This window comes from Drosophila mauritiana, chromosome 2L (genome assembly GCF_004382145.1).
Source record: "Drosophila mauritiana strain mau12 chromosome 2L, ASM438214v1, whole genome shotgun sequence".
Taxonomy (NCBI): Eukaryota; Metazoa; Arthropoda; class Insecta; order Diptera; family Drosophilidae; genus Drosophila; species Drosophila mauritiana.
The window spans coordinates 19,035,701-19,059,396 of record NC_046667.1 but is presented as its reverse complement, the minus strand read 5'-3'; the positions used below and the strand labels follow the sequence as shown (position 1 = coordinate 19,059,396).

Here is a 23,696-nt window from a genome sequence, read left to right as displayed (position 1 = left end):
CCAACACTCCTGTAATTTTAATTGGAACCGTGTAGGTTCTTGAGAACAATTACAATGCCAACAAATGGCCATAAATACAGCATTTTGCTGCCCACCTACAATGAAAAGGATAATTTACCCATTATAATATGGCTTATTGTGAAATACATGAAGGCAAGGTGAGTAGCGGCTGCTCTAAGGTCCAAATTCAGGCATTTAAAGCTCCCCCTTTGCAGCGGCTTGGAATACGAGGTGATTGTGATTGATGATGGTAGTCCGGATGGAACACTGGACGTGGCCAAGGACTTGCAGAAGATCTACGGGGAGGACAGGATTGTGCTGAGACCACGTGGCTCCAAATTGGGACTCGGAACGGCCTACATACATGGCATCAAACATGCAACCGGCGACTTTATAGTTATCATCGATGCGGACTTGAGTCATCATGTGAGTCTAGATAACAGGGTTGAGTTGATAGATGGGATAAACAAACGAATCTAATATTTTTCCCGCTTCAGCCCAAATTTATTCCCGAGTTCATCAAGCTGCAACAGGAAGGCAACTATGACATTGTATCCGGCACTCGGTATGCCGGAAATGGAGGTGTGTTTGGCTGGGACTTCAAGCGCAAGCTAATCTCGCGCGGCGCCAACTTTTTGTCCCAGGTTCTTCTACGACCGAACGCCAGTGATTTGACCGGCTCCTTCAGGCTTTATAAGAAGGATGTACTGGAGAAATGCATTGCCAGCTGCGTGTCCAAGGGTTACGTGTTCCAAATGGAGATGCTCGTTCGGGCTAGACAGCACGGCTACACCATCGCCGAGGTGCCCATCACCTTCGTAGACCGCATTTATGGCACCTCCAAGCTCGGCGGGACCGAGATTATTCAGTTTGCCAAGAACCTTTTGTATCTGTTTGCGACCACATAAAGAGAAAACCACCATTAACTGAGTAGATTTTTAAATTTTTAATGTTCTTTGGATTTCCTTTGCTTTGTACATTTGGTAAGATTTGCTCAAAGAATTTTACATACATCTAATGAATTATGCATGAGAAATTTGTTTGCCATATTTATAATAATTCAGAGTTCTGCCTTCCTCCGGCTCGCACCCTGTTATGCTTCATTTATAATTTGAATAATGATAACTAGCATTAATTGATTTAATTACTCAAGTCGAAAACTTTGTGCTGGTTGTCTGGATTGCCGTAAAGAGTGCCACAGTCATCGTCGAGGGCGCCCGATCCTCCGCCGTAGTTCTTCAAAGCCAGGGTCAGCAAGGAGTTGCGATCCTTGAGAGCCAGCACCACGAAGGCTCCGTTTGGCAGAATCTCACAAGTGCTCACTTGCGCCGGTGGCTTAAACACGGCCAGGGACTTGGCTGCAAACCAGAAGCATGACTATACAGTTCAGGAGGGCGAAGACTGTGGTACATACCCGAATTCAACTCCCACATGCGGACGGCCGAGTCACGCCCCTCCTTATCGTAGGAGAGCAGCACCTTTCCCAATGGATCCAGCTTCAAGAACGTTACCGGTGCATTGTGGCCGATCAAGGTGCTCTTGCAGTTGCCCGTGACCAGGTCCCAGATTAGGATTTTGGCATCTTCTAGGCCGGCGATGACGCAAGCGTTCACCTGGGAGATGGCCAGGGAAACTGTGTTGCAGGCGGGCTTCCACTTCTTGAACAGAGTGCCGCTCTGTAGGTCGTATACCACAATGAAGTTGGGCGTCGTCGGCTCGTTCAGCTCTTTGGCTACCACGCAAACATAGGAGCCCTCGTGGGTGATCGCGGAGAGGGAGGTGATGAAGTCGTGGTGCGGGATTCGGAGGTCATAGAGCAGCTTTCGCTGCGAAAGGTGCCAAACTAGCAGTGGGAAAGGCTTCTGGGTCTCATCGCCGCAAACCAAGATCCTAGAGAGCAATCCAGAAATTAGCAACTACTACTTTAGTAAAAATCCGGTCAACCTGTTACCTTCCATCTCCAGAGACCAACAGGGAATTTAGGAAGCGATCTTCACCTGCCTTGAAGGTGGTCACACAATCGCCCGACTCCAGATTCATCAGATTCACATACATCCGGTTGCGCGACAGGCAGACCAAGTGATTCTGATCGTGCAGACCGAAATACGGCATTTTCTGGTTCATTACGCCTTTGAGAGTGACCTGGAATGGCACAAGGAATACCAAATTTATACAAGATCTGGGATAAGATATTTGGAACACTCACCTTGAACTTTCCCTCGTCCAGATTGATGACGCGAATCTCGCGGCGACACAGGACTGCTGCCTCATAGTTTCCCACGGGACACATCGCCGTCGGCTGCTGGATGCCCTGTAGCTCCCGGATTCGGCAGCAATTCTTCACGTCCCATATGCAGATCTCAGCTCGGTCCGTGCACATCGAAGCCACATAGCATCCGGGCTGTGGCAGATTCATTAGGACATCGTAGCCCTTAACGGGGACCGAGGATGAGACTGCGTCCTCCGACGGCTTCTCCTGCTCCGACTGATTGCCGTTCTCCGCGTCCAAGTCCGCGTTTAGAATCTCGAGGAAGGCAAACTCGAGCTCATTGGTGTACTCCCACCACGAGCGTATCTTCTCGTCGTCCTTGAGCTCGGGTGCCTCCCTGAAGCGCGTCTTTAGATAGTACTTCATCAGCGTGTAGAACTGCTGGCCATCGTAGCTCAGCTCGTGGAGATACTGCTCGAGGAATTGCTTCAGGAAACTGATGTGCACGTAAGCGGTGGGGCAGTTCTCGCCGCCGGACTTTGCCAGCCACTCCGCCTGCAGGATGTCGTTCAGCAGGTGCTCCGGTCCCGTGGCGTGCACCTTATTGGCGATCCACTGGAGGTCCGTAAAGTAAAAGCAGTTGAAGAGTATGTCGATCTTGTGAGGCGCCGGATTGTCCTCGATCACGGCACAGAAATGATGATAAGGCAGTTTTAAGTACTTTTGGTAATTGTAGCTGTCAAGGAATGGATTTGAAATGATTGCAATTGCAGGAGGGGAAGAAAAGAACACTCACGTGTTGGCACCCTGGCTACCCTTGAACTCGCTGTCCTGCCGGTCGAAGTAGTCCCGCAGCGCTTCATGTACCAGCCACTGCTTCTGCGCGTACCTCGCCAGGACCGCTCGTCCAAAGCTCTTGTCCGCTATCCTAATATTCTTAAGACCTAACAGCATTGGTCCCATCAGCCAGCAGAACTTGGACCAGACCTTGAAGGCGACCTGCGCCTCCAGCTGGGTCATCTTCTGGAACACGCCCAGGCAGTCGCTCTCCCGGATGCCCCACGGCGACAGGCGGACGATCAGCAGCAGCAGTTCCACCTGATCGGTGGCGAACTTGGACTCCAGGACCTGAAGTATCCGGCTGGAGATGTCGCCGATCTCGCTGATCGGCTGAGCCACATGCCCCAGCCAGGCCAGCCACCACAAGGACTTGGCGTGGTAGGGCGTCTTCCCGTGCAGCGTCTTCCAGTCGTCGGGCAACTTCAGTGCCCCATTGGCCGCGTAGAAGTCACCGCCGCCCGAGCTAAGGATGTCGTGCCACTGGCGTTCCGTGAATTGTCGCAGTCGCAGGAAGCACCGCTGTGGTATGCCCAACTGCGCCAGCGCGGCTAGCATATCAAAGGAGTCCCCAGCCTCCGTCCCGTCCACGTCGTCCCCCTCATCCGCCAGCTCGCTCACGGTGAGGATCATTTTGGCGCTGCCCAGCTGCTGGGGGAGCCAGTCGAGCAGCTCATCCCGCTGCAGTTCGTCCACGCCGTCGATGATCAGCACGAAGAAGCGCTGTTGCCGGTCAAGGATCTCTCGAATCACCCGAGAATAACCCTCTAGTGTCTATTAGGAAAGACTGCATTAATATCAGCGCCCTATGTTTAAATATCACACATCCTTACGTGTGGCACTTGGCACTGATGTCCCGTCTCCAGGACTGACATCTGGTTGGCCATTGAGCCCAGCAATGAGGTGAGATCCGATGAGCGGGCACTGAGATTGGCGTATCTGAAGGGAAAACAAATGGTTAATGAGTACTCGCGATTGAAAGCTTATATTATGTCATATCCCACCTCAGTATGAGCTGTGCCTCCGGCTTCCAGCGGTGGACATTCTCCATGATCTTGGAGACCAGGACACTCTTACCACTTCCCCGTGCCCCGGACACGACCAGCGGTTGGGCGGTGCTGTCGCGGATGTAGCGCTTCACGTCGTTCATGATGTCGAAGTTGGCCGAGTTCTGTGCCAGGAGTTTGGAGTAGTGGCCCACCAGACGAAGCTCCTCGAGCAGCACCCGGTCCACGCCCAGCGTATTGTAGGGGATGCTGTTCTTCTGCTGGTGCTCCTCGAAGATGCCGGCCAGCGTCTTGTCCAGCAGACTCTCGATCACCGCCGACAACTCCTCGTCCAGGATGCTCATCGTGGGCAGCAGACGGATGAGGTTTTTCTCGCTCAACTGGCTCTTGAGACCGGAGTACACATGACTGAGTCTCCGCTGCACCTCTAGCTCCAAGGGGCTGGCATTCTCCGACGGCCGTGCCACCTGGCTGCCGGTCTGGATCCAGATACAGCGCTTGGCCAGCTCCTGGCTCATCAGCACCGTGTTATTGATCTCCTGCTCCACCACGGTGGTTAGATACGAGTCCTTGACGTCGTCGGAGAAGAGACGCAAGAGGACGGCCAGCAGCTCGTTGAGCTCTCCGTTCACCTGACTGGAGTAGGGATCCACCTGTTGGGCATGGAGTCGGTGGCACATCGGCTGGTACGAGTTGTCAATGGTGTACCATTTTTCCAGGAGCAGACGCTCTTCCTCGCTAGCGGTGCCCAGCACCGAGGTGAAGTCCTGGCTCTCGATGGTCAGCGGCAGCATCGGAGTGCCCAGGGTGGCGCCCAAGAACAGAACGGGGATCATGTACGCTCCGGCCGAGTGGCGCGTGATCTCGCACAGGCAGTTGGCCGCTTCCTCGTGACCGCCCTGCGCCTCCAGTGGCGTTTGGGTCCAGCGCTTCGCCTCCTGCAGGCGGGAGAAATCCTTGCGGGCATTGCCATTGCCCGGCTCCGTCTCCGGCTCGCTGTCGTGGACATCGGCGATGATGAAGTCAAAGCCACGGCTTTGGCACTTGCTCTTGAAATGCTTGTACAGGCTGTGCACGACCCGCTTGTGCTTCTTGTACTCGGTGCTGTTGTCCGCCAGGATGTAGACCACGATCTTCTTGTCCCGCTCAATCTTGCGGCCGGGCGGCGGCTTGCCCTGCAGCACGCTCAGGTTTCCGGCACCGGGATTGGCATTGGCCACGTCACTGGGCGCCTGCGCCCCCTGCGGAGTGGTGCTGTTTGAATCTGTCGGTGGATGAAGCTCGTTTAGTTCGTAGTTGAATTCCATTAATCTACTTTTGAGTCGGGATGCGCTCTTATTTTTGGTGGGAGCTTGAGGGAACCCAATTTCTCGTATAGTAATAGCAGTGGATATGGATCATATGGATGGTTTTAAATCTCACTTACCCTTCTCTGCTCCACCTGGCTTGCCTCCCGGTCCCGTTGACGGCTGCTTCTGGACCTGCGCCTGGTTGCCGTTGGACTCCGGCAGCGGTGTCACCTCCGGAAGTGCCTCCACGGCGGCCAAAGGTGCCCGCTTTCCATCACCAGCACTCGAGTCGGCGGAGATCAGGGTGTCCTTCTGATCCGCCTCCTGGTAGGGAGGCGAGCTGCAACCACGAGATTAGTACAATCCAGAGAATCGGTGCACGAACGGAAGGACCTACTCATCTGACTTTTCGGAGGCACTGTCCTTGTCCTTCTTTTTCTTCTGGCCGGAACTGCACACGTTGCCCATGGCGGTCGTTCAAGTCCCTACTCTTTAAATTACAATTGACTATTGATGTCCTGCAATGGATAGTAGATGAAAATCCGTTTAGTTATCAAATTTAACCATAGACATTTAAATGGAATTAACTATTTTTTGATTTTCTCGGTACTGAACCCTGTTTTATTTATCCAGCTAAAAGTGGTTCTTTCCAAGGATCTGGGAACTTTAAAGCTGCTCACGGTATCTCACACCCATATCGATTAGAAAGCACTCGAGGATTCATCCTTTCATCCTTGCGTGGCATAAACTTTATTTGTTTAACTGTTTGTAGTATGTGTGTATTCACGATAATTATAACTAAATATGGGATATTAACTTGCTAATGGGTACAATATTTGCACAATATTAATTAAGATAACACCCAGCTGTTGCAGGATTTCTCACTCTCTTAAAAACACACAAACATCCTTAATTTGAAGGATGTTCTCTTGCAAGGATGTTTCCTATGTGGTTCCACAGATCACTTAATCTTTATGTTTTTCCGCACTTGGGCTTAAATGGTTTAGTTGATAACTGTCGTATATACACGTTTAGATTTCCACAACAGGTCAATGACAAAAACAAAGTGCTTGGGGACACGGAGCACATCCTGTGCGAGCGAGATGGGGCTAGTCGGGGGTGGAAAGAAAGGGGCAGGGGCTGAGAGCAGAGAGCAGAGAGCAGAGAGAAAAGCTTTCGCGAGGCGAACGCATGCTCTCTGCGAGAACTTTTGTAGAGAATTTCTGCGTTGAATTGGCATTGGCGTTAATCAAGTGGTCGAGTGAACTGGCCCAAGTGGGTGGTGCTGGGTGGTGGATGGTCTGAATGGTGGGTTCGCTGGGTCTGGGTCTGGGTCTCGTCTCGGATTTATTGCGGGCAATGCGCTTGGCTGGATTTTTGTGTACACGCTTGAAAATTGTTGACGCGCGAGCCCCCCGTTTTCGATGCCATCGACGGATGCGATGGATGATGGGTTATGGGTAATGAATGCTCTTGGTTTGGAAACTAATTTACTCGATACGGATTATGTTTGCGATCGTTCGATTCACCATACACACAGCATTGGTCTTTCGCGACCGATTTGAATTCCGATGCGGGGCGGGAGGGGGCTTAAAAAATCGCTAAAAATAAATTCCCCTATATACACAGAATCTATATGTTTTTTGAATCGGTAGGTTCGACATTTTGTCGCAGCGGACTGCGAAGTGGTTCAATATCAATTAATTTGTCACAGATTCGCTGGCATCCTCGTTCGCAGATGCGATTTGCACTGGCGGCCAGTCGATGCGGATTCGGTGTGTATGCATCGTTTAGTTGGTTATTTGATTTATTTGAATACACTAATTTGCGCCACTTACTTTTCTTTACGCGCTTTTCACATGCGCCCCCCGGAAAACCCGCCGCACCCCACCGAACGGAGTCTAAAACATTTCCACCCACTGCACTTGCACTTTGCTCAATTAATTGCCTAATCAAAATGTTTCTTACACACACGCCGCGAAGACATTTCGTCGGAAAAGTGTATCTTTCGAGTGCGTTTCCCCCGCTTTCCCCGCTCGCTCCACTGGCTCTTGCTCCCCTATATTTTTTTGGATTTTCGGATACGAGTGCGCGCCTCGACTAGTTTTTCCTTGTCCCGCCGCTGTGCGTCGTCGTTGTGCTGCTCGGCGCTCCGGATTTTCACTGCTTCTGATTCCGTAGGAAAATCGGTCGCTTTTCCGACCTCTGCGCTCTCGGAGCTTTTTCCGAATCTTATTAGCGCTAAAATAAGTCAAAATCGAGCGTTACGTTGCTTATCGATAGATACATAGCATAGCTGTCGATGTTTCAAATAGATTTTTTTAAATCAAGCCTAACGTTAAAACATGGATAATTCAATTTCAATTGTAACAAATTTACGCCTCTTGGCCAATTATATAGAGGCCGGCCAGTTTGACGAGTCAGACCGTAAGTCGCGCAGACATATTGGGCTGATGGTCAAATAGTTGGCGGACAGCGTTTTGAAGTCCGTGCTCACAACACCAACACCGACACCGACGACTCCGATCAACAGCGCCACCTTCACCAACCTGTGGTCCCCGCCAATTGGAGCTCCACTGCCACTGCTGCCGTGACATGTTCCTGGTCCTGGATCTGGTCCTGATCGTGCACTGGTGCGTCCCGCCAGCCCCCGCCAGACTATCCGCATCGGGTCTCACGAACACCTGCACAAAAAGGATTCAGTTGGCGGAAGCGGAAAAGTCCAGAAGGTGGAAACGTAACCGCAACGTGTCCCTTATATTACTGATTATTATTATATTACTGCGATAAGTGCGAAGTTGACTTTATGTCAAATATAAAATTAGCATTAGCCTTATGTTCAAGTATGTTTTTAGAAATATAGCGGTACGACGAAACTTGATTTGTGTCTTGATTTTTTGGTGGTTTTCCACCAAACTTGTTATCCTACCCTTCTCAGTAATATTTTCTTTTAGAAAGAAAAATACATTTCCATTGATGATGTGACAAATCCGAGTCGAATTCTTTAAAGTTATAAAAAATGATGAGAAACGAGATGGAAATCGTGTTTTTACGAACTGAAATACGAGTATATGAAAATTGTCTATTCTATATCTATATAATATCTATATCTATGATAATGGTAAAAAAGCTTAATACATAAATTTTGGTTAAAGAGCAATAACTTCATGTGGCTATCGTTATCAAAAAACAGATATGCATATATATCTATATTTATATGTTGATTTTACGATAACGATAACGATACGTTTTCTTTATTTTCTCTCTGCAAGAGAGCACTCACACGCACACACTTACATACTTGCTGCACTGGTATGTGTGCGAGTATGTGTGCAAAAGCTCCGTCGCACAGTGGAACTCTCCAATGGTTCTTCAAAAAAGCAATGTCCTTGTCCATATGACTTGGTCACATAAAAGTCACATAATAGTAATAGTTAAAGAAAGTACTGAATATAAATAAAGATATTCGTTTGTTGTTTATTATAACTGATGAAAAAAAATCAAAAATTCAAATATAATATTCTAGTAAGATAAGCATATAAATTTAAGTACGTATAAGTAAGCTTAGAAATATGTCACATAGTCGTAAGAGCTTAACAATGATCAGCTGTGCTTATCGCAGCCAACTTCAAGTTGAATATGTTAAAACTGATGCTAGGTTAAGTGAGGGATTGTTTGTTTTAGAGAAAATAAGGAAAGATATTGTAAAGCCTATTACTACTGCCAGAATATATTCATTTAATAATCTTGATTTTTGTTTAATTTAAACTCTGTTTAATTAATGTAAATCGCTTTTAATGCTTATGATAATGATAGCTAAATGATCTTTAGATTGTAATCAACATTTCTTATATCGATTCGTCGACGTCTAACAAATTAAAGTTCCAAACAGTCGAAATTAATGATATCTTTATATTTTCAAGTTTGGATCCAACAAGCGAGCTAGGATTCAAGAACCTTTCGCTCTTGCTCGAATTTTCCCCGAACCCTATCTTCACCGTTAAAGGGACCAACCACCGTCGAAAGCTGTCAAGTTGGGCGCTGCTCGCCTGATCTGTCAAAAGGCCAGAGCCAAAAAGGGGAGAAAGCAGCTGGCGTGGCTGCATTTCGTTTCCTTGGCTCGAAGTGAGAAGTTTCGGGCCACCGAGCTGGTCGAAAAAGTTACCAATTAAATTGGCCAGCAGAGGAATTTGCAAGTTAGCTAAAATGCTATAAATCCGAGGCCAGTTCGGCGAAAAGGAGTAAAATCAAAAAGGACACGGATACCCCGCAACTACAACGGAATCAAAATGAATCGCCTGCTGCTGCAGTGTCTAGTGACCACCATTCTGGTCTACAAAGGTCAATAAGAAAGCCCCAAAAACCCGAAAACCCGATAAGTACAATCAGTGTATTTGTGCCCCATCTAGTGGTAGTCCGGATGAGCCCACCAGTGGCCAGAATAATTATTTGCAATTTTCGGGAGTCCTCGAAATGGGCAAGATGAAAAATGTATATGCTGCTGCGTTATATAAGCTGGCGTCCAGTGCGCAGGCTCCAAAAGAGTCTGGGACCGAGCCATCATCAGACATCTGGACCAGGCATTGGGGGAAATAGGTCAATGTTTTCGCCCGCACGCGAGGCGGAGCAAAATAGACGCGAATCCCGGAACCAAAACAGAAGCCGCGCTAAGGGGTTGATTCGCCTGGGAATAGGGGTTTGTTTTCCAGCCCAGATGACTGACAGCTGTGCTCCTTGTTCTCTTGCAGTGATTTCGGTGCCGACCAGCACGATGAGCACCAGCATTCAGACGACCTCGGAGATTCCGCAGCAGGATGACGACGACGACGACTGGGAGGAGGACGACGACTCTCTGGAGTCCGATGACGATGGCCGCGTCTACAAGAATCCGCGCAACTCACCCTCCACCGAGTGTCCACGCGACGAGGAGCAGGCCACTCTGCTCGGCCAGAAGTGCTTGAGGAAGTGCTCCTCCGACGAGGATTGCAAGAGCAAGAAGAAGAAGTGCCTGTGCGACGGCGTCTGCGGCAACTCCTGCATTAAACCAGGTGGGTTTTTAATTGCAATAATTACCAAAACAAAATAAGTGTAATTCAATCAGAAAGTTGACATGGTGAAGCATCAATTCTCTTTACACAAGCAAAGTAATTCCAAATCCCTCGATGCCCTTTGTTTCCCCAGATCGCGAGTGCCCGGAACTAGCCCAGCCCAGCTTGGGTCAGGTCACAGTGGCTGGACGCCACTTCGGAGCTCGCGCCTCCTATGCCTGTCCGCACGGCTACCACGTTGTGGGTCTCCAGAGCCGTCTGTGCCAGGCGGACGGAAATTGGGCCGGAGCCGAGCCCGCTTGCAAGCAGAATAGTACGTCTTTGACAGTTTAATAAACATATTATATCGAAACGTGCTTGCAATCCTTCCAGTTTACTGCCTGAAGCCGCCGCAGATAGAGCATGCGCGGAACTCGGCGCTGCCGGAACAGGAAACCTTTGATCTGGACTCCACGGTGCAGTACCACTGCCACACCGGCTACGTGACCAATGGATTCCCGCGGGCCAAGTGCCTGGCCATTGATAACCTGGCCAGCTGGTACGGCCCGGATATCCAATGCGAACGTGAGTGCAGTCACACTGAAAAGAGAAGCCTCTGTATGCATAGCTATTTGATGATTCCAGCTCGATCCTGTGGCCAGCCACCGGATCCGGCCTACGGATGGCATGCCGGCGAGTGCTACACGTACGGATGCAAGATCACCTACAATTGCGGAACCGGATACGAACTGGTGGGCAAGCACGAGCGCTACTGCCAGTCGGACGGATCGTGGACGCCCAAGGAGCTGCCCACCTGTGTCTGTGAGTATTGCGGGCTGGCGCCGGTAGAGCTTGTAACCGAACCTCTTTGACCTCTTTGACCACCTTTAAAGCGGATAGCGCAAATGTAACCACCACCCAAGCGTCGTTGTCCTAGGCGAGGCGACCCTTTGAGTTTCGTTTCCGACTCCTTGGAGCTGGCAAATGGCACAGATCCCCATATCCGTATCCGAAACTATGTATTAAGCGCACTTTGGTCAGGGCTCAGGTTCTCCAGTCGGAGTTCTCCGATCCTGCTAGCCACCCACATTCTCTCTCTATCTCCGATTTGGTTTTTGATCTAGCGTTACAAACAAACAGATTGTTCAAATTTACATATGCACTACCTTGTTGTTGTTGTTCTTGTTGTTGGCCAGTTAATGTTGAATGAATAAATAAAAGTTACCGCAAATCTTGAGCAAGCAAAAATATACAAGAATTGATTAATCGAATTCGAAAACCGTTTATTCGAAGTTGTTTTATTTGGTTTGGCGGCCTTCAAAGATTTGTGGTAACTTTTAGCGTACCCCCACCATCCCAATCCCATTGCTAACCCCATTCTCCCGCATCCTCACGCACAGTGGTCACCTCGGTGGTGTGTCCCACCCCGGAGAACCCCAAGAACGGCAAGGCCACCTACACCACCCTGGCCTACAACTCGGTGGTCAGCTACGAGTGCCGCTACGGCTACACCCTTGTGGGCGAGAGCTCCAGTCGCTGCGGAGCGGACCGAAAGTGGAGCGGAACTCTGCCCACCTGCAAGGGTAAGTGGTGTAGTCCCATCTGGATGGCTCTACTGTGTATTCCATTCCATCTCCCTCAATAGAGATCAACTGCGGCCATCCTGGTGTGCTGTACAATGGATGGATCGAGAACATCGAGGCGGGCACCGGACTGGGGGCCAGCATCATTTTCCGCTGCCAACCAGAGATGATGATCAATGGACTGGGCTCCAGCGTGTGCCAGATCGACGGAAGGTGGCGGAACGCACTGCCCGAGTGCCTGGCGCCCTGTGTGGTGCCCACCATTTCGCAGGGCAATGTGTATCCCATCGAAATAACCACGGATGAGAACGGAACGACGATCGTCCATCCGCCGACGACCACCACGCAGTCGCCCACTCAAACGCAGAGCATTGGCGGAGTGGAGAAGGTTAAGCACGGAACGGCACTGGAGGTCAAGTGCGACGAGAACTACGAGTTCCCGGTGTCCCTGCTCAGTCCACCCACGTGCAACAATGGCACGTGGAGCATCATTCCACGCTGTGTGCCCGCCAGGTGCAAGAGCATGCCGCGTCCACCCAAGCACGGCATGGTGATGGCTCCCAAGACGGAGCACGGCATGAAGGCGCGATTCAAGTGCAAGGATGGCTTCAAGCTGGTCAGTCCGGAGGGCAAGGATGTGACAGATCCGCACGACTATGTGCTCACATGCTCATTTGGCAACTGGACCGGAGAGACGCCCAAGTGTGACGAGGTCTTCTGCTCCTTTCCCGGCTACATACCCAATGGAAAGGTCCTGCTCGTGGGCAACATGGGCCTATATGACTACAGGCCCTATGTCAAGAAGATCGTGAACAACAAGCAGATAATGTATGATTGCGACAAGGGATATGTCCTGGAGGTAACTTCAATATCCTGTTAGTATTGCTGATTCCCAACAACATCGCTTCTCCACTAGGTTGGTCCGCCTGGCGCCACCTGTGTGGGTGGCAAGTGGCGGCCCTTAGACCTGCCGCAGTGCCTCCTCGGCCAGCATCCTCGCCTGCGTTGGAATCGCCGCAGACGTCGCTCTCTGCAGATCCGCCAGCTGAGATCCATGTACCTTCTGCAGCGACAGCGACAACTTCAAAGGCAACTGATCGATAACCAAAACTATATAAAAGCTAGTAAGCAATAACATTCTTTGATTGTAAGAGATATATATTAACAATATAGTATTCCCTTATAGTAGCCGATCCTGTCGAGCCGTCGGTTCATCGGATTAAGCGAAGCGCCAGTCCCCATCCGAACTCACAACCCTATGCCTCCGACGTCGACCTGGCCTACTCCAAGTACTATCAAAAGATCAAGGAACGATATCAGCGCTACGTCCGGAAAATGCTAGGCCGTGACCGGATCTACCAGAGGCTCCATGCCCAGGATGCAGTGGGCAGAGTGGGAAACAATATGAATACCCACGATGGAGGACAGGTCACCATGCGGGGCAAGTCCAACTTCAGGGAATTCGAGAATGGAAACAATTACCTGGGGAGCGGTGGCATTGGATCGGGAGGAGTTGTTGGATCTGGAGTGGTGGCACTGCCCAACATTAACCAGGCTTCGCGAAACCATATGGTTCATGTACACAGAACGCCCAAGGACGAGCTGCTATCCAACGGATCGCCGCCTATAGCATCGCGTAGCCTCCACTTGAATGCCACCCGGTCCTATATTGATCAACTGAAATCACAGATAGTCCGTCGGAGGCGCAGGAGGAGCTCCAGCATTGGGCAGTCGCCTCCTCCGTCGGGAGCAACTATTCCGGATGCCGAGGTGGACATCAGCGATGGAGGTGAGGGCGGAAAGGGAGGTGGAGGCAAACGATTGCGAGGACCCTGCGAGGATCTCGAGTGGGATTCCTTTGCCAATGTGACCACGGTTCGTCCTGGCAAGGTTCCGGGCAGAAATGCCGTGGGCATCATGCTGCATTTGGAGTGCAATGCCGGATTCAAGCTGAATATTAAGGGTGAAAACGCCACGGCGCGATGCATCCGAGGCATTTGGAAGCCGGAGACGCCCAAGTGCCTATCCGCTCCGTGCCTGGTGCCCGCCGTGGAGCACGGTCAGTACTACAAGGTTGAGCCCCACACCAAACAGCTGAGCGACAAACCTTCATTGACCCCGCTCTCCACTTACGAGGAGATCCAGTCCAACGAGTTCATCACCCTGGAGTGCGAGGACGGGTTCAATATACAGGTGGGATTTTGATTAAATAAATCCATTCATCTATATACTGAATCATCACAAACGCCTCCGAAATTCCAGGGTTCAGCTCAGCTCCGTTGTGCCCATGGATCCTGGTCGGTGAATGCCTTCTCTGAGTGCACATCGGTGCCTTGCACGCTGCCCAATATTCCGGGAGTCATTTACGATGTAAGGATCTCTAGCATATCCCACAGAATCTCAGAAACAAGTAATCACCTCTTTTTAGGGAGGCTACCGGGCAGGATTGACCATTGGACACGGGAGCAGTGTAAGCGTTCGCTGCGAACTCTCCACGAACGCCAATCCCATAGAGATGTCCTGCCACAAGGGCATCCTCACTCCACCCAGCATCCCTTGCGAGTCCGGATTAAGAAAGTCCCGCGAGGAACTGGAGCATGCCACGCCCACTCCACACCCCAAAGTGGAGCACAACGAACTGGACAACGATCACGATCACCACGACAACGGCACCGACGAGCACGACGACATGAAGATGTGTGGTCCACCCATGCTAACGGATGGCGCCCTGGTCTACAAGTGAGTTGCAGTATCTCAGAGTTATGCTCTGTTATTAGTCCTTAATCTTCGAAGGAATGCCGATCATCCAGAGCTGGATGGCGCCTACGAGAGCGGCACGGAGATCTTCTTTAACTGCATCCCAAATGCGGCTGGGGATAGGCAAACGTGGCGCATCATATGCGACAATGGACTGTGGATAGGGCGATCCTATAATTGTGGTGAGTTTTAAATAAAGCTGAAATACATTGAAGTAGCAAACTAAATAATTACTTAATTAAACTTAAAAAGTTTGAAGTTTAAAGTGTCCATGTCCATTCATCTATCCGTCCGTATGATAGATGATAGGTAGCATAGAAAGGCATCTCTTTAAATATCCTAATCTTTTTAGAAAACGGTACCTGTGTGTTCAGAAACAACGAGGCTAATGTGGTTAGTTTCTACAACGACCTGGAGATCCGAGAAGACGTGGTGGACTTTCCCCCAGGAGCCACCATCATATCGAGGTGATGCATTGAGCATTAAGAGACTTTGTTCAATTGTGATACTTACTTATACTTACTCTCAGATGCATGGACATTGGAAAGTTCTCGTTCATGGGCAGCCACGAGAGGACCTGCATCCACTCGGAATGGACCAACACCAAGCCCGTGTGCTCCGGCCTGAACCAGGAGAACGACTATGCGAGTAGGTATCCAATATCCGAGTGCGGATAGTTAATCTGACTTGTGCTCCAATCCAGTGGAGAAGGCGCCGACCATCCTCTTCCGCCACCAGAACGGACCCATCGCCCAGAGCAACGATGGCAAGCTGATTGTCTATCCGGGAACCACTCTGCACATGGAGTGCCTGTGGATGCGCCGCTTCGGGAATCCCAAGTGGAACGTCAGTCACACGCACAAGTGGGTATCGGGTGGTTAGGCACGCTAAAATAACTTTAAAGTTGCTAATTAATTTCAGCAAGGGGTATGTTCATAAATTAATTGCGTCTGAACTTCAAATTAATGTGTATGGTGTATCTCGTTATTGGAATATAGGTTAAATTTTTAAAAGCAGCAATTAGGTATTTGAATTGATCGTTAGATCGTTTGACTTTAGGGATTTCTTTTAAACATTTTGTAACTTCTTTAAGGGTTTGGGTCTAGGAATCACCTGCTCTTATGTAAACCTTTTATTTTATAGGTTCCCAAAACATTCCAAACATATTTGAACCTGGTTAATGGGAGATGTCTTCAGGGAACTGTCTTTCAGGTGGTTAACTGCGCTAATGAATCTCTGTGTTTTGCAGGAACTACACCGAGGGCTGGGTAACCGAGGCGGATGAGGGTCGCGACTCCACACTGGAATACCGGCTGAGCATTGTGGACGCGGCCAGCGACGACTCCGGGTTCTATTCGTGCATGACCCCAGCTCGGCATGAGCACACCGTGGAGGTGGTGGTGCGGGCCATCAACTGCCCGGAGATACCGATGCGACGCGGCCTAATCGTGAACACCAACGATACTAAGCTGAGCACGCGGGCGCTGCTGTCCTGCGCTAATGGAAACTCCTTGATTGGCGCCTCGGAGCTGTTCTGCCTGCCGAGTGGCAATTGGAGCGCACCGTTGCCGGTCTGCGAGAGCGTCGAGTGCGGCGACATCCCGCTGGGGATGGGCAGCAACGCGAGCTCGCCCCGTGTCTCCGTGCTGTCGCGCGAGGTGGGCGGCCGGGCGGCCTTCTCGTGCTCCTCCGGCTACGGGCTGCGTGGTCCGTCGGAGGCGATCTGCAATCCCACGGGCGAGTGGTCAGCGCCGCTGCCCACCTGCGTCGAGGTGCAGTGCGACAATCCGGGGGCGCCGCAAAATGGTTACGCCCAGGGCTCAGCACCTTATCGTGCCGGCGACGTGGTCCAGTTCAATTGCAATCCGGAGTACATGATGCAGGGCCAGCCGATCATTGCCTGCCAGGATAATGCCAGGTGGTCGGGCGGGCTGCCCAAGTGCGTGCAGGCCTGCTCGTATCCAGGCACTGTTATCAGCGGCAGGATGTCCTCCGTCAAGTTCTACTATGCCATCGGCGAGAGCATCACGTTCACCTGCGATGCCGGACTGGACCTGCGCGGCTCCAAGGTGCTTAAGTGCCTTAAGAACGGCAAGTGGTCCAGTGCCATTCCCACGTGCGTGACCAACGAGGGTCCTGTCGGCGGAGGCGGAGGAGGAGGCGGATCCGGATCCGTGGCCACCAACAAGCACCTGGCCACCACCATGGGCTAGAGCGATTCGGATTTCCGCTTGCTCCTGAGTGATACTAATACATATTACTACCTACTAACTAATGCACATTCCAGGCGCACAGTCACGCGTTTACCAACTAGTAACGCCATTCTTGCGATTCAATTGTAACTGTAGCCCTGTACTGTATCGCACGGCCATCATTTTACTTTCAATAAATGTTCGTCGAATAAAGACAAAAGTTCTTCTCTTTTAATTATATTTTGATGTCCGTTACGTAGTTAGGATTAAATTTGAATTCAAATGGAAAGTAGTGTTGTTAATCGGAATCGGAATGGTTGGGCGCTTTTCAGTACTGGACATGTTAGCGACATCGCTGTTAAATGTAAAGTGCGATGCCGCCATGGTCACACTGCCCGACTGCTGGCGATAGTATCGGGTGAGCATCGATATTAGTTCCAACCCCAGCTCGAATCGCATTTAAATTTTAAAACGCTGGCAAAAATCTCACTAGCTTAAGATTCCATTTAGTTTTCGGTTAAGTGCAACGGCCAGTATTCCCTTCTCCGCACGCGAAGCACCCGTTCGAATTTATCGTTTAAAACGCACGCATTCCCCTCGCCCACGCACTGCTGTTGATGCTGCTGAGCTGCCGTTGTTGTTGCTGTTGTTGCTTCCACTGCTGTTGTGTGGCTGCTGTTATTGTGGTTGTTGTTGGTGCAAGGACAAGTGACGTCCTTCGAAAAAGGCGCAACAATTTACGTCGCGCAACAAGGTGTTTTCGGGGGTGGCGGGAAAATCAATAAATAGCAAAAAGCAAGTGCATACACAAGTGTATATGTACGTATGTACACACATATATGCATGTATGGTGCCCGTCGCGGTTGAGTGTGTGTGCGTTGTATACTGAAACTTTCTTTTTCTAGGCAGCCAGCTGTAAAAAAGAACAGTCGCTAAACAAAGGAAATTGGCCCGAAACGCAGAGAATTCAGTAGACCCTATTATGGACAACGCGGGCGAGGACAGCGACAATGATGTGGTCACCGATTTTCTGAACTCCAACTGCAGCGAGTCCTCGGAAGCGCTGGTTAATGGTGGCTCTGCCAACCGAGGCGCCTCCATCGAAAGTCAGAACTATTGCATACCCGTAATAAACGCACCTGTTCCTGGACCAGCGTGCGCACCCGTTGCTCCGCCACCTGCATCTAATCCTGCCAGCAACAGCATCAACAACAACAACATGATACCCACCATCAATGTGACGCCACACAGTCCGGCCCTGGCCTCCAAGTACAACAACATATTCGAGGACACGCTGAGCCAGCTGCAGAACATCCGCGAAACGGTCGTCCAGATGAAGAACTCCTCCTCGCCCAGCCAGCACATGCAGGACGGCAGCTTGGCCAATCATGGACTGCTCAGCGCAGCTATACTGAGTACCTCGCTGCCCGATCTTACGGGGACGGGCACGGGTCCCGCGTCCGGTGGCTCCAACTACGCCATGTGGTCGTCCACGGCACCGCAGCAGTGCCAGTTTCTTCACACAGACCGCCGGAAGTCCTGGACAGCCGTGGACGATGGCAGCGGCGCTGGCGACTGCACCAACAAGAGCGTCAGCCTATCCAGCCTGGACAGCGAGGAGCAGGAAACCATTCGCGTCACCGAACAGCGACGAAGGTCGGCCAGGAACAGCACTGGAGGTAGATATGCACTAAGGTTTCGGGGGTGGGTTGGCAAAGCCATAAGTGTGCAATGCAATAGTAGTTTTGTATACCTGGCTGGCACTGTAGATTAGGTAAATATGCCAATATTATTTAATTATCTAGACAAAAGTGTTTAGGTGTGGAAAGATAAAAATAATGCAAACCAAAAATGTGCACAACATTAAGTCGGAAATGGATCATACAGAGGAATCTCTAAATTGTCGGCTATTCCAAAGGTTTTTGAAAATGTTATTACTGCTAATTTGCAGCACCTTTGTAGGTCAATTATATCACCATGTCAGTACGGTTTTCTGAAACTCAGATCAACAACCACCAACCTTTTGGAGCTAACTTCCTTCGTAATACAGGGCTTCAGAAATTATCTTCAAACAGGTGTCATCTACACTGTGTTTAGTAAAGCATTTGGCTTTGTCAATCATTCTCTTCTAAGCAAACTTGGTTTATTAGGTTTATCTGTTGATCTTCTAAATTGGATTTTAAGTTATCTGAATGGCAGGACGCAACAGGTCCTCTTTAAAAATTCTATATCTCGTATTCTTCGAGTAATAAAACATTCGCTTGTACTTATGTACGCTGTGAATGGTAAATTATGCCATTTGGACGATAGCTTTCAAATATGATGCCGTGGTAACGTACTAAACATAAATGTTCCAAGCAAATTCACTAATCTTAAATCATTGTAGGTCATTGTAGAACTATGAGTTTTCTGTACGATACACGGCAGTGCCCCTCGCCCGTTTGGGCGGGAGGTGTGACCGTGGGACTCGCACAAAAAAAAATGGAAAAAATAAGCATGATAAGATATAGTGAATTAAGTCAATAAATTTTGCCAATTGATTGCTGAAAACAATATGCCAGTCAACCAAAGAGTAGGGGCTATTACCAAGTTAGTTTCGTTTCGAATTCTACCCACAAAAGCCCCTTATCTGTAAGCCCATATAGTGTTTTGGTATGGGTAGCTCCGACCAAAGCTATCAGAAACCCCTTACGATTAGTTATTGCTAACCGACCGACTCTCTAACTCTGACTACTCGCAGGCATTTCGACCCATTCGCTAAACGAGGCGGAGCTGGCCCGTGACTTCGAGAGGATTGCAGCCAAGCGAAGCCTGGCAACGGAGATCATCAGCCGAATACCGCTGCAGAAAAGCATATCGACGAGCTCAATTATCGCCAAGGAGGATATCAAGGCGATCGCGCGCCACCTCACGGACAGCGAGGATGAGAATCAAAGCCTCTTGCGAGCGCATGCAAAGATCGAGGTCTACGACACCGTAGAGAAGCGACCCAAACGCGGTTCTATATTCTTCCGCAAAAAGAAGCCCAAGGCGAAAACGAAGTCGTTGGTGGGAGGCCAGCTAAGTGCGTGCGACGTCTGCGGGGCTGCAATAACACTGGCGCAGATCAAGGAGCATCACCTTGAGTGCAAGGTGAAGAAAATGGGCGGTGGCCAGGATTACTACGACGGGCCGGATGCAAGCACCTTTAGCAACCCAGAGGATCAGCCTCTGATACGTTCAGATTTGCAGTTTCTCAATGAAGCGCCGATCGAAGCACAGGATTTGGGGGCCGATCCCGTTCTAGGCATCGTTCTTAAGGAGCACGACTCCTGGACACCCAATGTGCCTAGGGAGTTACTCAAGACGCTGAAGGAACTGCAGATCAAGCGGCAGGAACATATCTATGAGTTCATTATGACCGAGAAGCACCACTGCCAGACACTGATCGTCATGCAGAAGGTGTTCGTTGAGAGTCTGGAGCGGCACTTTCCATCACTCAACCTAAACAGCATGTTTCCACGCCTGCAACAGCTCACCGATCTGCACACCTGCTTCCTGCGCCAGTTGCGGCTAAAGCAACGCGAGCAGCACATGGTGGAAAGCATCGCGGACATATTGCTCGATTTCTTCTCGCTGGAGCAGGCGCAATGCCTGCGGCTGGCCTACGGAGAGTTCTGCGCCAATCATCGCAGCGCCCTGGACCAGTTTAAGCTCTGTCTGACAGAGCCAAGCTTCGCCGAGTGGTACAAGCACTGTCTACAGAATCCGTTGCTTAAGAAGAAGGGCATCCCCGAATGCATCTTGTTTGTGACCCAACGCCTCACCAAATACCCGTTGCTCATCGAGCCGCTGCTGAAGAGCGCCAGGGATAACAAGCTGGAGACAGACAAGCTTCAGCATGCCCTCAACCTGGTCAAATCTCTTCTGGTCGATGTAGATGCGTGTGTGGCGGAGAAGGAGCTGCGCGAACGACAGCTGGAAATCTATGGTCGCGTGGATGCCAAATCCTTTGCAATCTACAAAAACAAGCCCTTCCGAAAAACTGAGCTTGGTGTGGAGTCGCGACGTCGTCTGAAATTCGATGGATTGGCCACTCTCATGCAGGGCAGGGCTAAGACGCAGCTTGTCCTGGTTGTGGTGCTCACCGACTGCCTGTGCTTTCTTAGCGAGAACTCCGGTCACAACAAGTACTCCTTCTTCACGCCGGAGCACAAGGCTGGAGTGGTTCCTCTCCAGAAATTGCTTATCCGCGAAAAGGCGGGCACCGAGTCCCGGGGAATATATATTATCAGTTCCAATCCGGATTTCCCAGAAATGTACGAGTTGAAAGTGCAGACACCAAAGGATAAAAACACTTGGATTCAGACCATCCGTCAGGCTGTGCTTGACTGTCCCGCAACGGACATAATCGAGGCGGAAGATCTCACGGCGGAGGAGAAGCTGCGAATCGGAGTGAACAAAAGGGAGACCATCGAGAAGATGCGACAAAAGGACATTGAACAGGCGCTGCTGCTGGAGGAGAAACTGATGCTTCAATTCAACTTGCTCAAGGAGCAGCAGCCCTTTGGAGATGTGGCCGGCACCAATTCCAATTGCAGTGCAGCCAACTTCCTGGCGGCCTTCGGCTCATACAAGGATCTCGTTAGTGCCGACTGTGACACGGCGGAGCTGTGGCGCAGAGTGCTCAACACGGTGCAGGACATCAGCCAGTTGGCTTCCACGATCTACTCGGCGGCCACGGGTCAGCCGGTGCCCAGGACTCTAAGTAGCGTCGGCGAAAAACAGAGTGAGCAGTACGCTTCGCCCACTCTGCCAAAGCGGGCGGAAACCTTTGCTGGCTTCGACGAAAAGCGCGGCAAGCTAGCCTCCAAGCTAGTGCTCACCCCCCGCCTTCAGGAATTGGAAGAGAAGCGAGAACCAAAGAGCGGGTCCAGCTCGGTGACGGAACAGCCTCTAGAGAACAACTATGCGGTGCTACAGGTGACGCACCATCTGCAGACTCTGCTGTGCGTCATCTCCCAGCAGATGACCACCATTAACAACCTGCAACTTCAGCTGGCCCTTTACAGGGAGAGTCCGCGCTCGAGTGCCTACACGCACAAGGATCAGTTGGAGGAGCTGCGCAACCTGCAGGACAAGCAGCAGGAGGAGAAGACCGCCTGGCAGCGTCAGCTGAAGCAGCAACAGGAGGAACTCGCCGAGATGCGGGCACAACAGCTGCAGTTGCAGAAGCAGATTAAAGCCGAGCAGGAGGATGTGCGCCAGCAGCGTGAACAGCTGTACAAGAAGATGGAGCTCCTCTCCAGCCAGGGTCTGTTGCTGTCGCCCAGCACTCCCCTGCCTCCGGTGAGCAACAATCATCATCCACCTGCTGCGCTGTTAGATGACAGCCACGAGGCAGACAATGGATTAAGTGGAAGTGGGACGGGCAGCAACACGCCCAGTGTGGGCGGAACCTTCGATCGACGCAAGGAGAAATGGCTGAGTGGCTCCTCCAGCTGCAAAACTCCGCCTGTTAATTTGATCAGCGCCAACAATGCAACCAAAGTCAACGCCACTCTGGTCAAGCAAAAGCTGCCCATGAAGCTCTCCTCGCTCTCGTCCAGCGGCACTTCCAGCACCCGCGTGGACAAGTCCGCCAGCTTTAATAGCGCATCACCGACACCCTACATCTCCGCCGGCAGTGTGCAGCAGATGTTCCCGCTAAAGTTGGCTGACCGGAGGACAGCCACGCCCTCGAACTGTACAACGACGCCCACGACGGGAATGGTGCCGCAGCACTCGCGAACAGGAAGCTCGCCGGCGATCATCCAGCAGGCAACGACTACCGCAACTCCCACCCAAACCCCCGTAGCTCGAGCGGAATCGGTGGCCCACTACACTCGCACTCCGACGAGCAGCCGGACAGGAATTGCAAGAACGGCAGGAATCGCTGTGGCCACTGGCACAGCTCCTCGAGCCAAGCCCGAGGAAGAGGAGATCTACTTCTGACGCCAATTCACGCCCGAAGTCGAAATCTAAATGTTGAATCATTTGAAACCAGTATCATTCCGATCGATATAAAAACCTTCTTGAAGACATAACCTTTCGGCCTGATCTTGGGCAATGAGGGGCACTGGAAATGTACTTCCATACCTGTTGAACTGTACCTATACCATTCGAAAATCTACAATCCCTATATCGTACTGCCCATTTTAGGCTCAGCATCGCAAATGTTATCTTTAATTTAAGCAAACGTACTGTACTTAATGGTATTTCCTACGGACTCGCTATCAATCCAATGAATCTCAAACTGTTTAGTAATTTAGTTAACCAATTATTTATTACCATTATTTATATATTTTTTAAACCAATTTTACTTCGGACAAAAGAATAATTACAGTAAGTGTGAGTGTTTTCGAATTTTACTTCTTCCAATAAATAAACCTATTCAATATTTATTACATACCCAAAACGAAAATGCAATGTAAAGGCGTTAAGCGTTATCCAAATTAGGATTAGGAGAGTATATGTTTATATATAAATATATGTAACCACAAGAAATGACATTCCATCGAGATTGCCCAACTTTATTATCTCTAAGCCCGTTTACGAGCATATTTGATTTTTGATGTGCTCCCTACCGACGTTATGAACTTTGTATATAAGTTTAAATAACTCCAACTTTACCTTTCCAATCCTCGCTATAAGTGTTTATGTGTTGAGAGGAGACTCAGAACTGGTCCTAAACCCTCTAATCTGCGCAATAAATGAAGCTCGCTCCAATAAATGTTTAATATTTATAAAATCTAGAAGCAAGTGTTTTCAATTATG

General features: G+C 50.3%; 4 protein-coding genes across 9 annotated transcripts; 3 read left to right on the top strand and 1 right to left on the bottom strand.

The window, feature by feature from the left end:
• Positions 1 to 2: 2 nt before the first annotated feature.
• Positions 3 to 933, top strand: LOC117145812 (probable dolichol-phosphate mannosyltransferase). The gene is made up of 3 exons (XM_033311617.1): positions 3 to 158; positions 216 to 426; positions 498 to 933. The coding sequence occupies exons 1-3, from the start codon at positions 55 to 57 to the stop codon at positions 906 to 908; spliced, it is 726 nt and encodes a 241-aa protein (XP_033167508.1). The 5' UTR covers positions 3 to 54; the 3' UTR covers positions 909 to 933.
• Positions 934 to 1,010: 77 nt separating this feature from the next.
• LOC117145803 lies at positions 1,011 to 7,512 on the bottom strand. Its single transcript, XM_033311605.1, has 10 exons — positions 7,181 to 7,512; positions 5,740 to 5,860; positions 5,480 to 5,682; positions 4,051 to 5,317; positions 3,880 to 3,985; positions 3,006 to 3,820; positions 2,207 to 2,945; positions 1,952 to 2,142; positions 1,415 to 1,890; positions 1,011 to 1,358 (listed from the first exon to the last, which is right to left on the bottom strand). The coding sequence occupies exons 2-10, from the start codon at positions 5,808 to 5,810 to the stop codon at positions 1,141 to 1,143; spliced, it is 4,086 nt and encodes a 1,361-aa protein (XP_033167496.1). The 5' UTR covers positions 5,811 to 5,860; positions 7,181 to 7,512; the 3' UTR covers positions 1,011 to 1,140.
• A 1,896-nt stretch (positions 7,513 to 9,408) lies between these two features.
• LOC117150275 (protein lev-9) lies at positions 9,409 to 17,107 on the top strand. Of its 3 annotated transcripts, none has more exons than XM_033317085.1 (16): positions 9,409 to 9,683; positions 10,091 to 10,390; positions 10,524 to 10,703; positions 10,763 to 10,954; positions 11,015 to 11,191; positions 11,770 to 11,952; positions 12,015 to 12,811; positions 12,869 to 13,076; positions 13,142 to 14,145; positions 14,215 to 14,322; positions 14,381 to 14,691; positions 14,746 to 14,891; positions 15,062 to 15,176; positions 15,239 to 15,357; positions 15,413 to 15,572; positions 15,959 to 17,107. In XM_033317085.1, the coding sequence occupies exons 1-16, from the start codon at positions 9,632 to 9,634 to the stop codon at positions 16,920 to 16,922; spliced, it is 5,016 nt and encodes a 1,671-aa protein (XP_033172976.1). In that variant the 5' UTR covers positions 9,409 to 9,631; the 3' UTR covers positions 16,923 to 17,107. The 3 variants fall into 3 exon arrangements, with proteins under 3 accessions (XP_033172976.1, XP_033172975.1, XP_033172977.1); XM_033317084.1 differs by having other exon boundaries at positions 13,139 to 14,145; positions 15,959 to 17,106; XM_033317086.1 differs by lacking the exons at positions 11,770 to 11,952; positions 12,015 to 12,811; positions 12,869 to 13,076; ... (6 more) ...; positions 15,413 to 15,572; positions 15,959 to 17,107 and adding an exon at positions 11,263 to 11,655 and having other exon boundaries at positions 9,419 to 9,683.
• Positions 17,108 to 17,325: 218 nt separating this feature from the next.
• On the top strand, positions 17,326 to 23,674 carry LOC117135267 (rho guanine nucleotide exchange factor 18). 4 transcript variants are annotated; one of them, XM_033295428.1, is made up of 3 exons: positions 17,326 to 17,655; positions 17,807 to 18,580; positions 19,642 to 23,674. In XM_033295428.1, exons 2-3 carry the CDS (start codon positions 17,884 to 17,886, stop codon positions 22,872 to 22,874), a joined length of 3,930 nt encoding a protein of 1,309 aa, XP_033151319.1. In that variant the 5' UTR covers positions 17,326 to 17,655; positions 17,807 to 17,883; the 3' UTR covers positions 22,875 to 23,674. The 4 variants fall into 4 exon arrangements, with proteins under 4 accessions (XP_033151319.1, XP_033151318.1, XP_033151316.1 ...); XM_033295427.1 differs by having other exon boundaries at positions 17,326 to 17,720; XM_033295425.1 differs by having other exon boundaries at positions 17,326 to 17,746; positions 17,811 to 18,580.
• Positions 23,675 to 23,696: the final 22 nt, after the last annotated feature.

What these genes read in the sequence shown, in the direction of transcription:
- LOC117145812 (XM_033311617.1), top strand. Translation starts at nt 55, where the DNA reads ATGCCAACAAATGGCCATAAATACAGCATTTTGCTGCCCACCTACAAT. An exon ending in GTGAAATACATGAAGGCAAG is followed by an intron (nt 159 to 215) that starts GTGAGTAGCGGC and finishes CCCCCTTTGCAG; the next exon opens with CGGCTTGGAATACGAGGTGA. An exon ending in ATGCGGACTTGAGTCATCAT is followed by an intron (nt 427 to 497) that starts GTGAGTCTAGAT and finishes TTCCCGCTTCAG; the next exon opens with CCCAAATTTATTCCCGAGTT.
- LOC117145803 (XM_033311605.1), bottom strand. Translation starts at nt 5,810, where the DNA reads ATGGGCAACGTGTGCAGTTCCGGCCAGAAGAAAAAGAAGGACAAGGAC. An exon ending in GCCTCCGAAAAGTCAGATGA is followed by an intron (nt 5,683 to 5,739) that starts GTAGGTCCTTCC and finishes TCGTGGTTGCAG; the next exon opens with CTCGCCTCCCTACCAGGAGG. An exon ending in GCCAGGTGGAGCAGAGAAGG is followed by an intron (nt 5,318 to 5,479) that starts GTAAGTGAGATT and finishes ATCCACCGACAG; the next exon opens with ATTCAAACAGCACCACTCCG.
- LOC117150275 (XM_033317084.1), top strand. Translation starts at nt 9,632, where the DNA reads ATGAATCGCCTGCTGCTGCAGTGTCTAGTGACCACCATTCTGGTCTAC. An exon ending in ACAAGGGATATGTCCTGGAG is followed by an intron (nt 12,812 to 12,868) that starts GTAACTTCAATA and finishes CTTCTCCACTAG; the next exon opens with GTTGGTCCGCCTGGCGCCAC. An exon ending in TTCCGGGAGTCATTTACGAT is followed by an intron (nt 14,323 to 14,380) that starts GTAAGGATCTCT and finishes ACCTCTTTTTAG; the next exon opens with GGAGGCTACCGGGCAGGATT.
- LOC117135267 (XM_033295428.1), top strand. Translation starts at nt 17,884, where the DNA reads ATGGACAACGCGGGCGAGGACAGCGACAATGATGTGGTCACCGATTTT. An exon ending in GGCCAGGAACAGCACTGGAG is followed by an intron (nt 18,581 to 19,641) that starts GTAGATATGCAC and finishes GACTACTCGCAG; the next exon opens with GCATTTCGACCCATTCGCTA.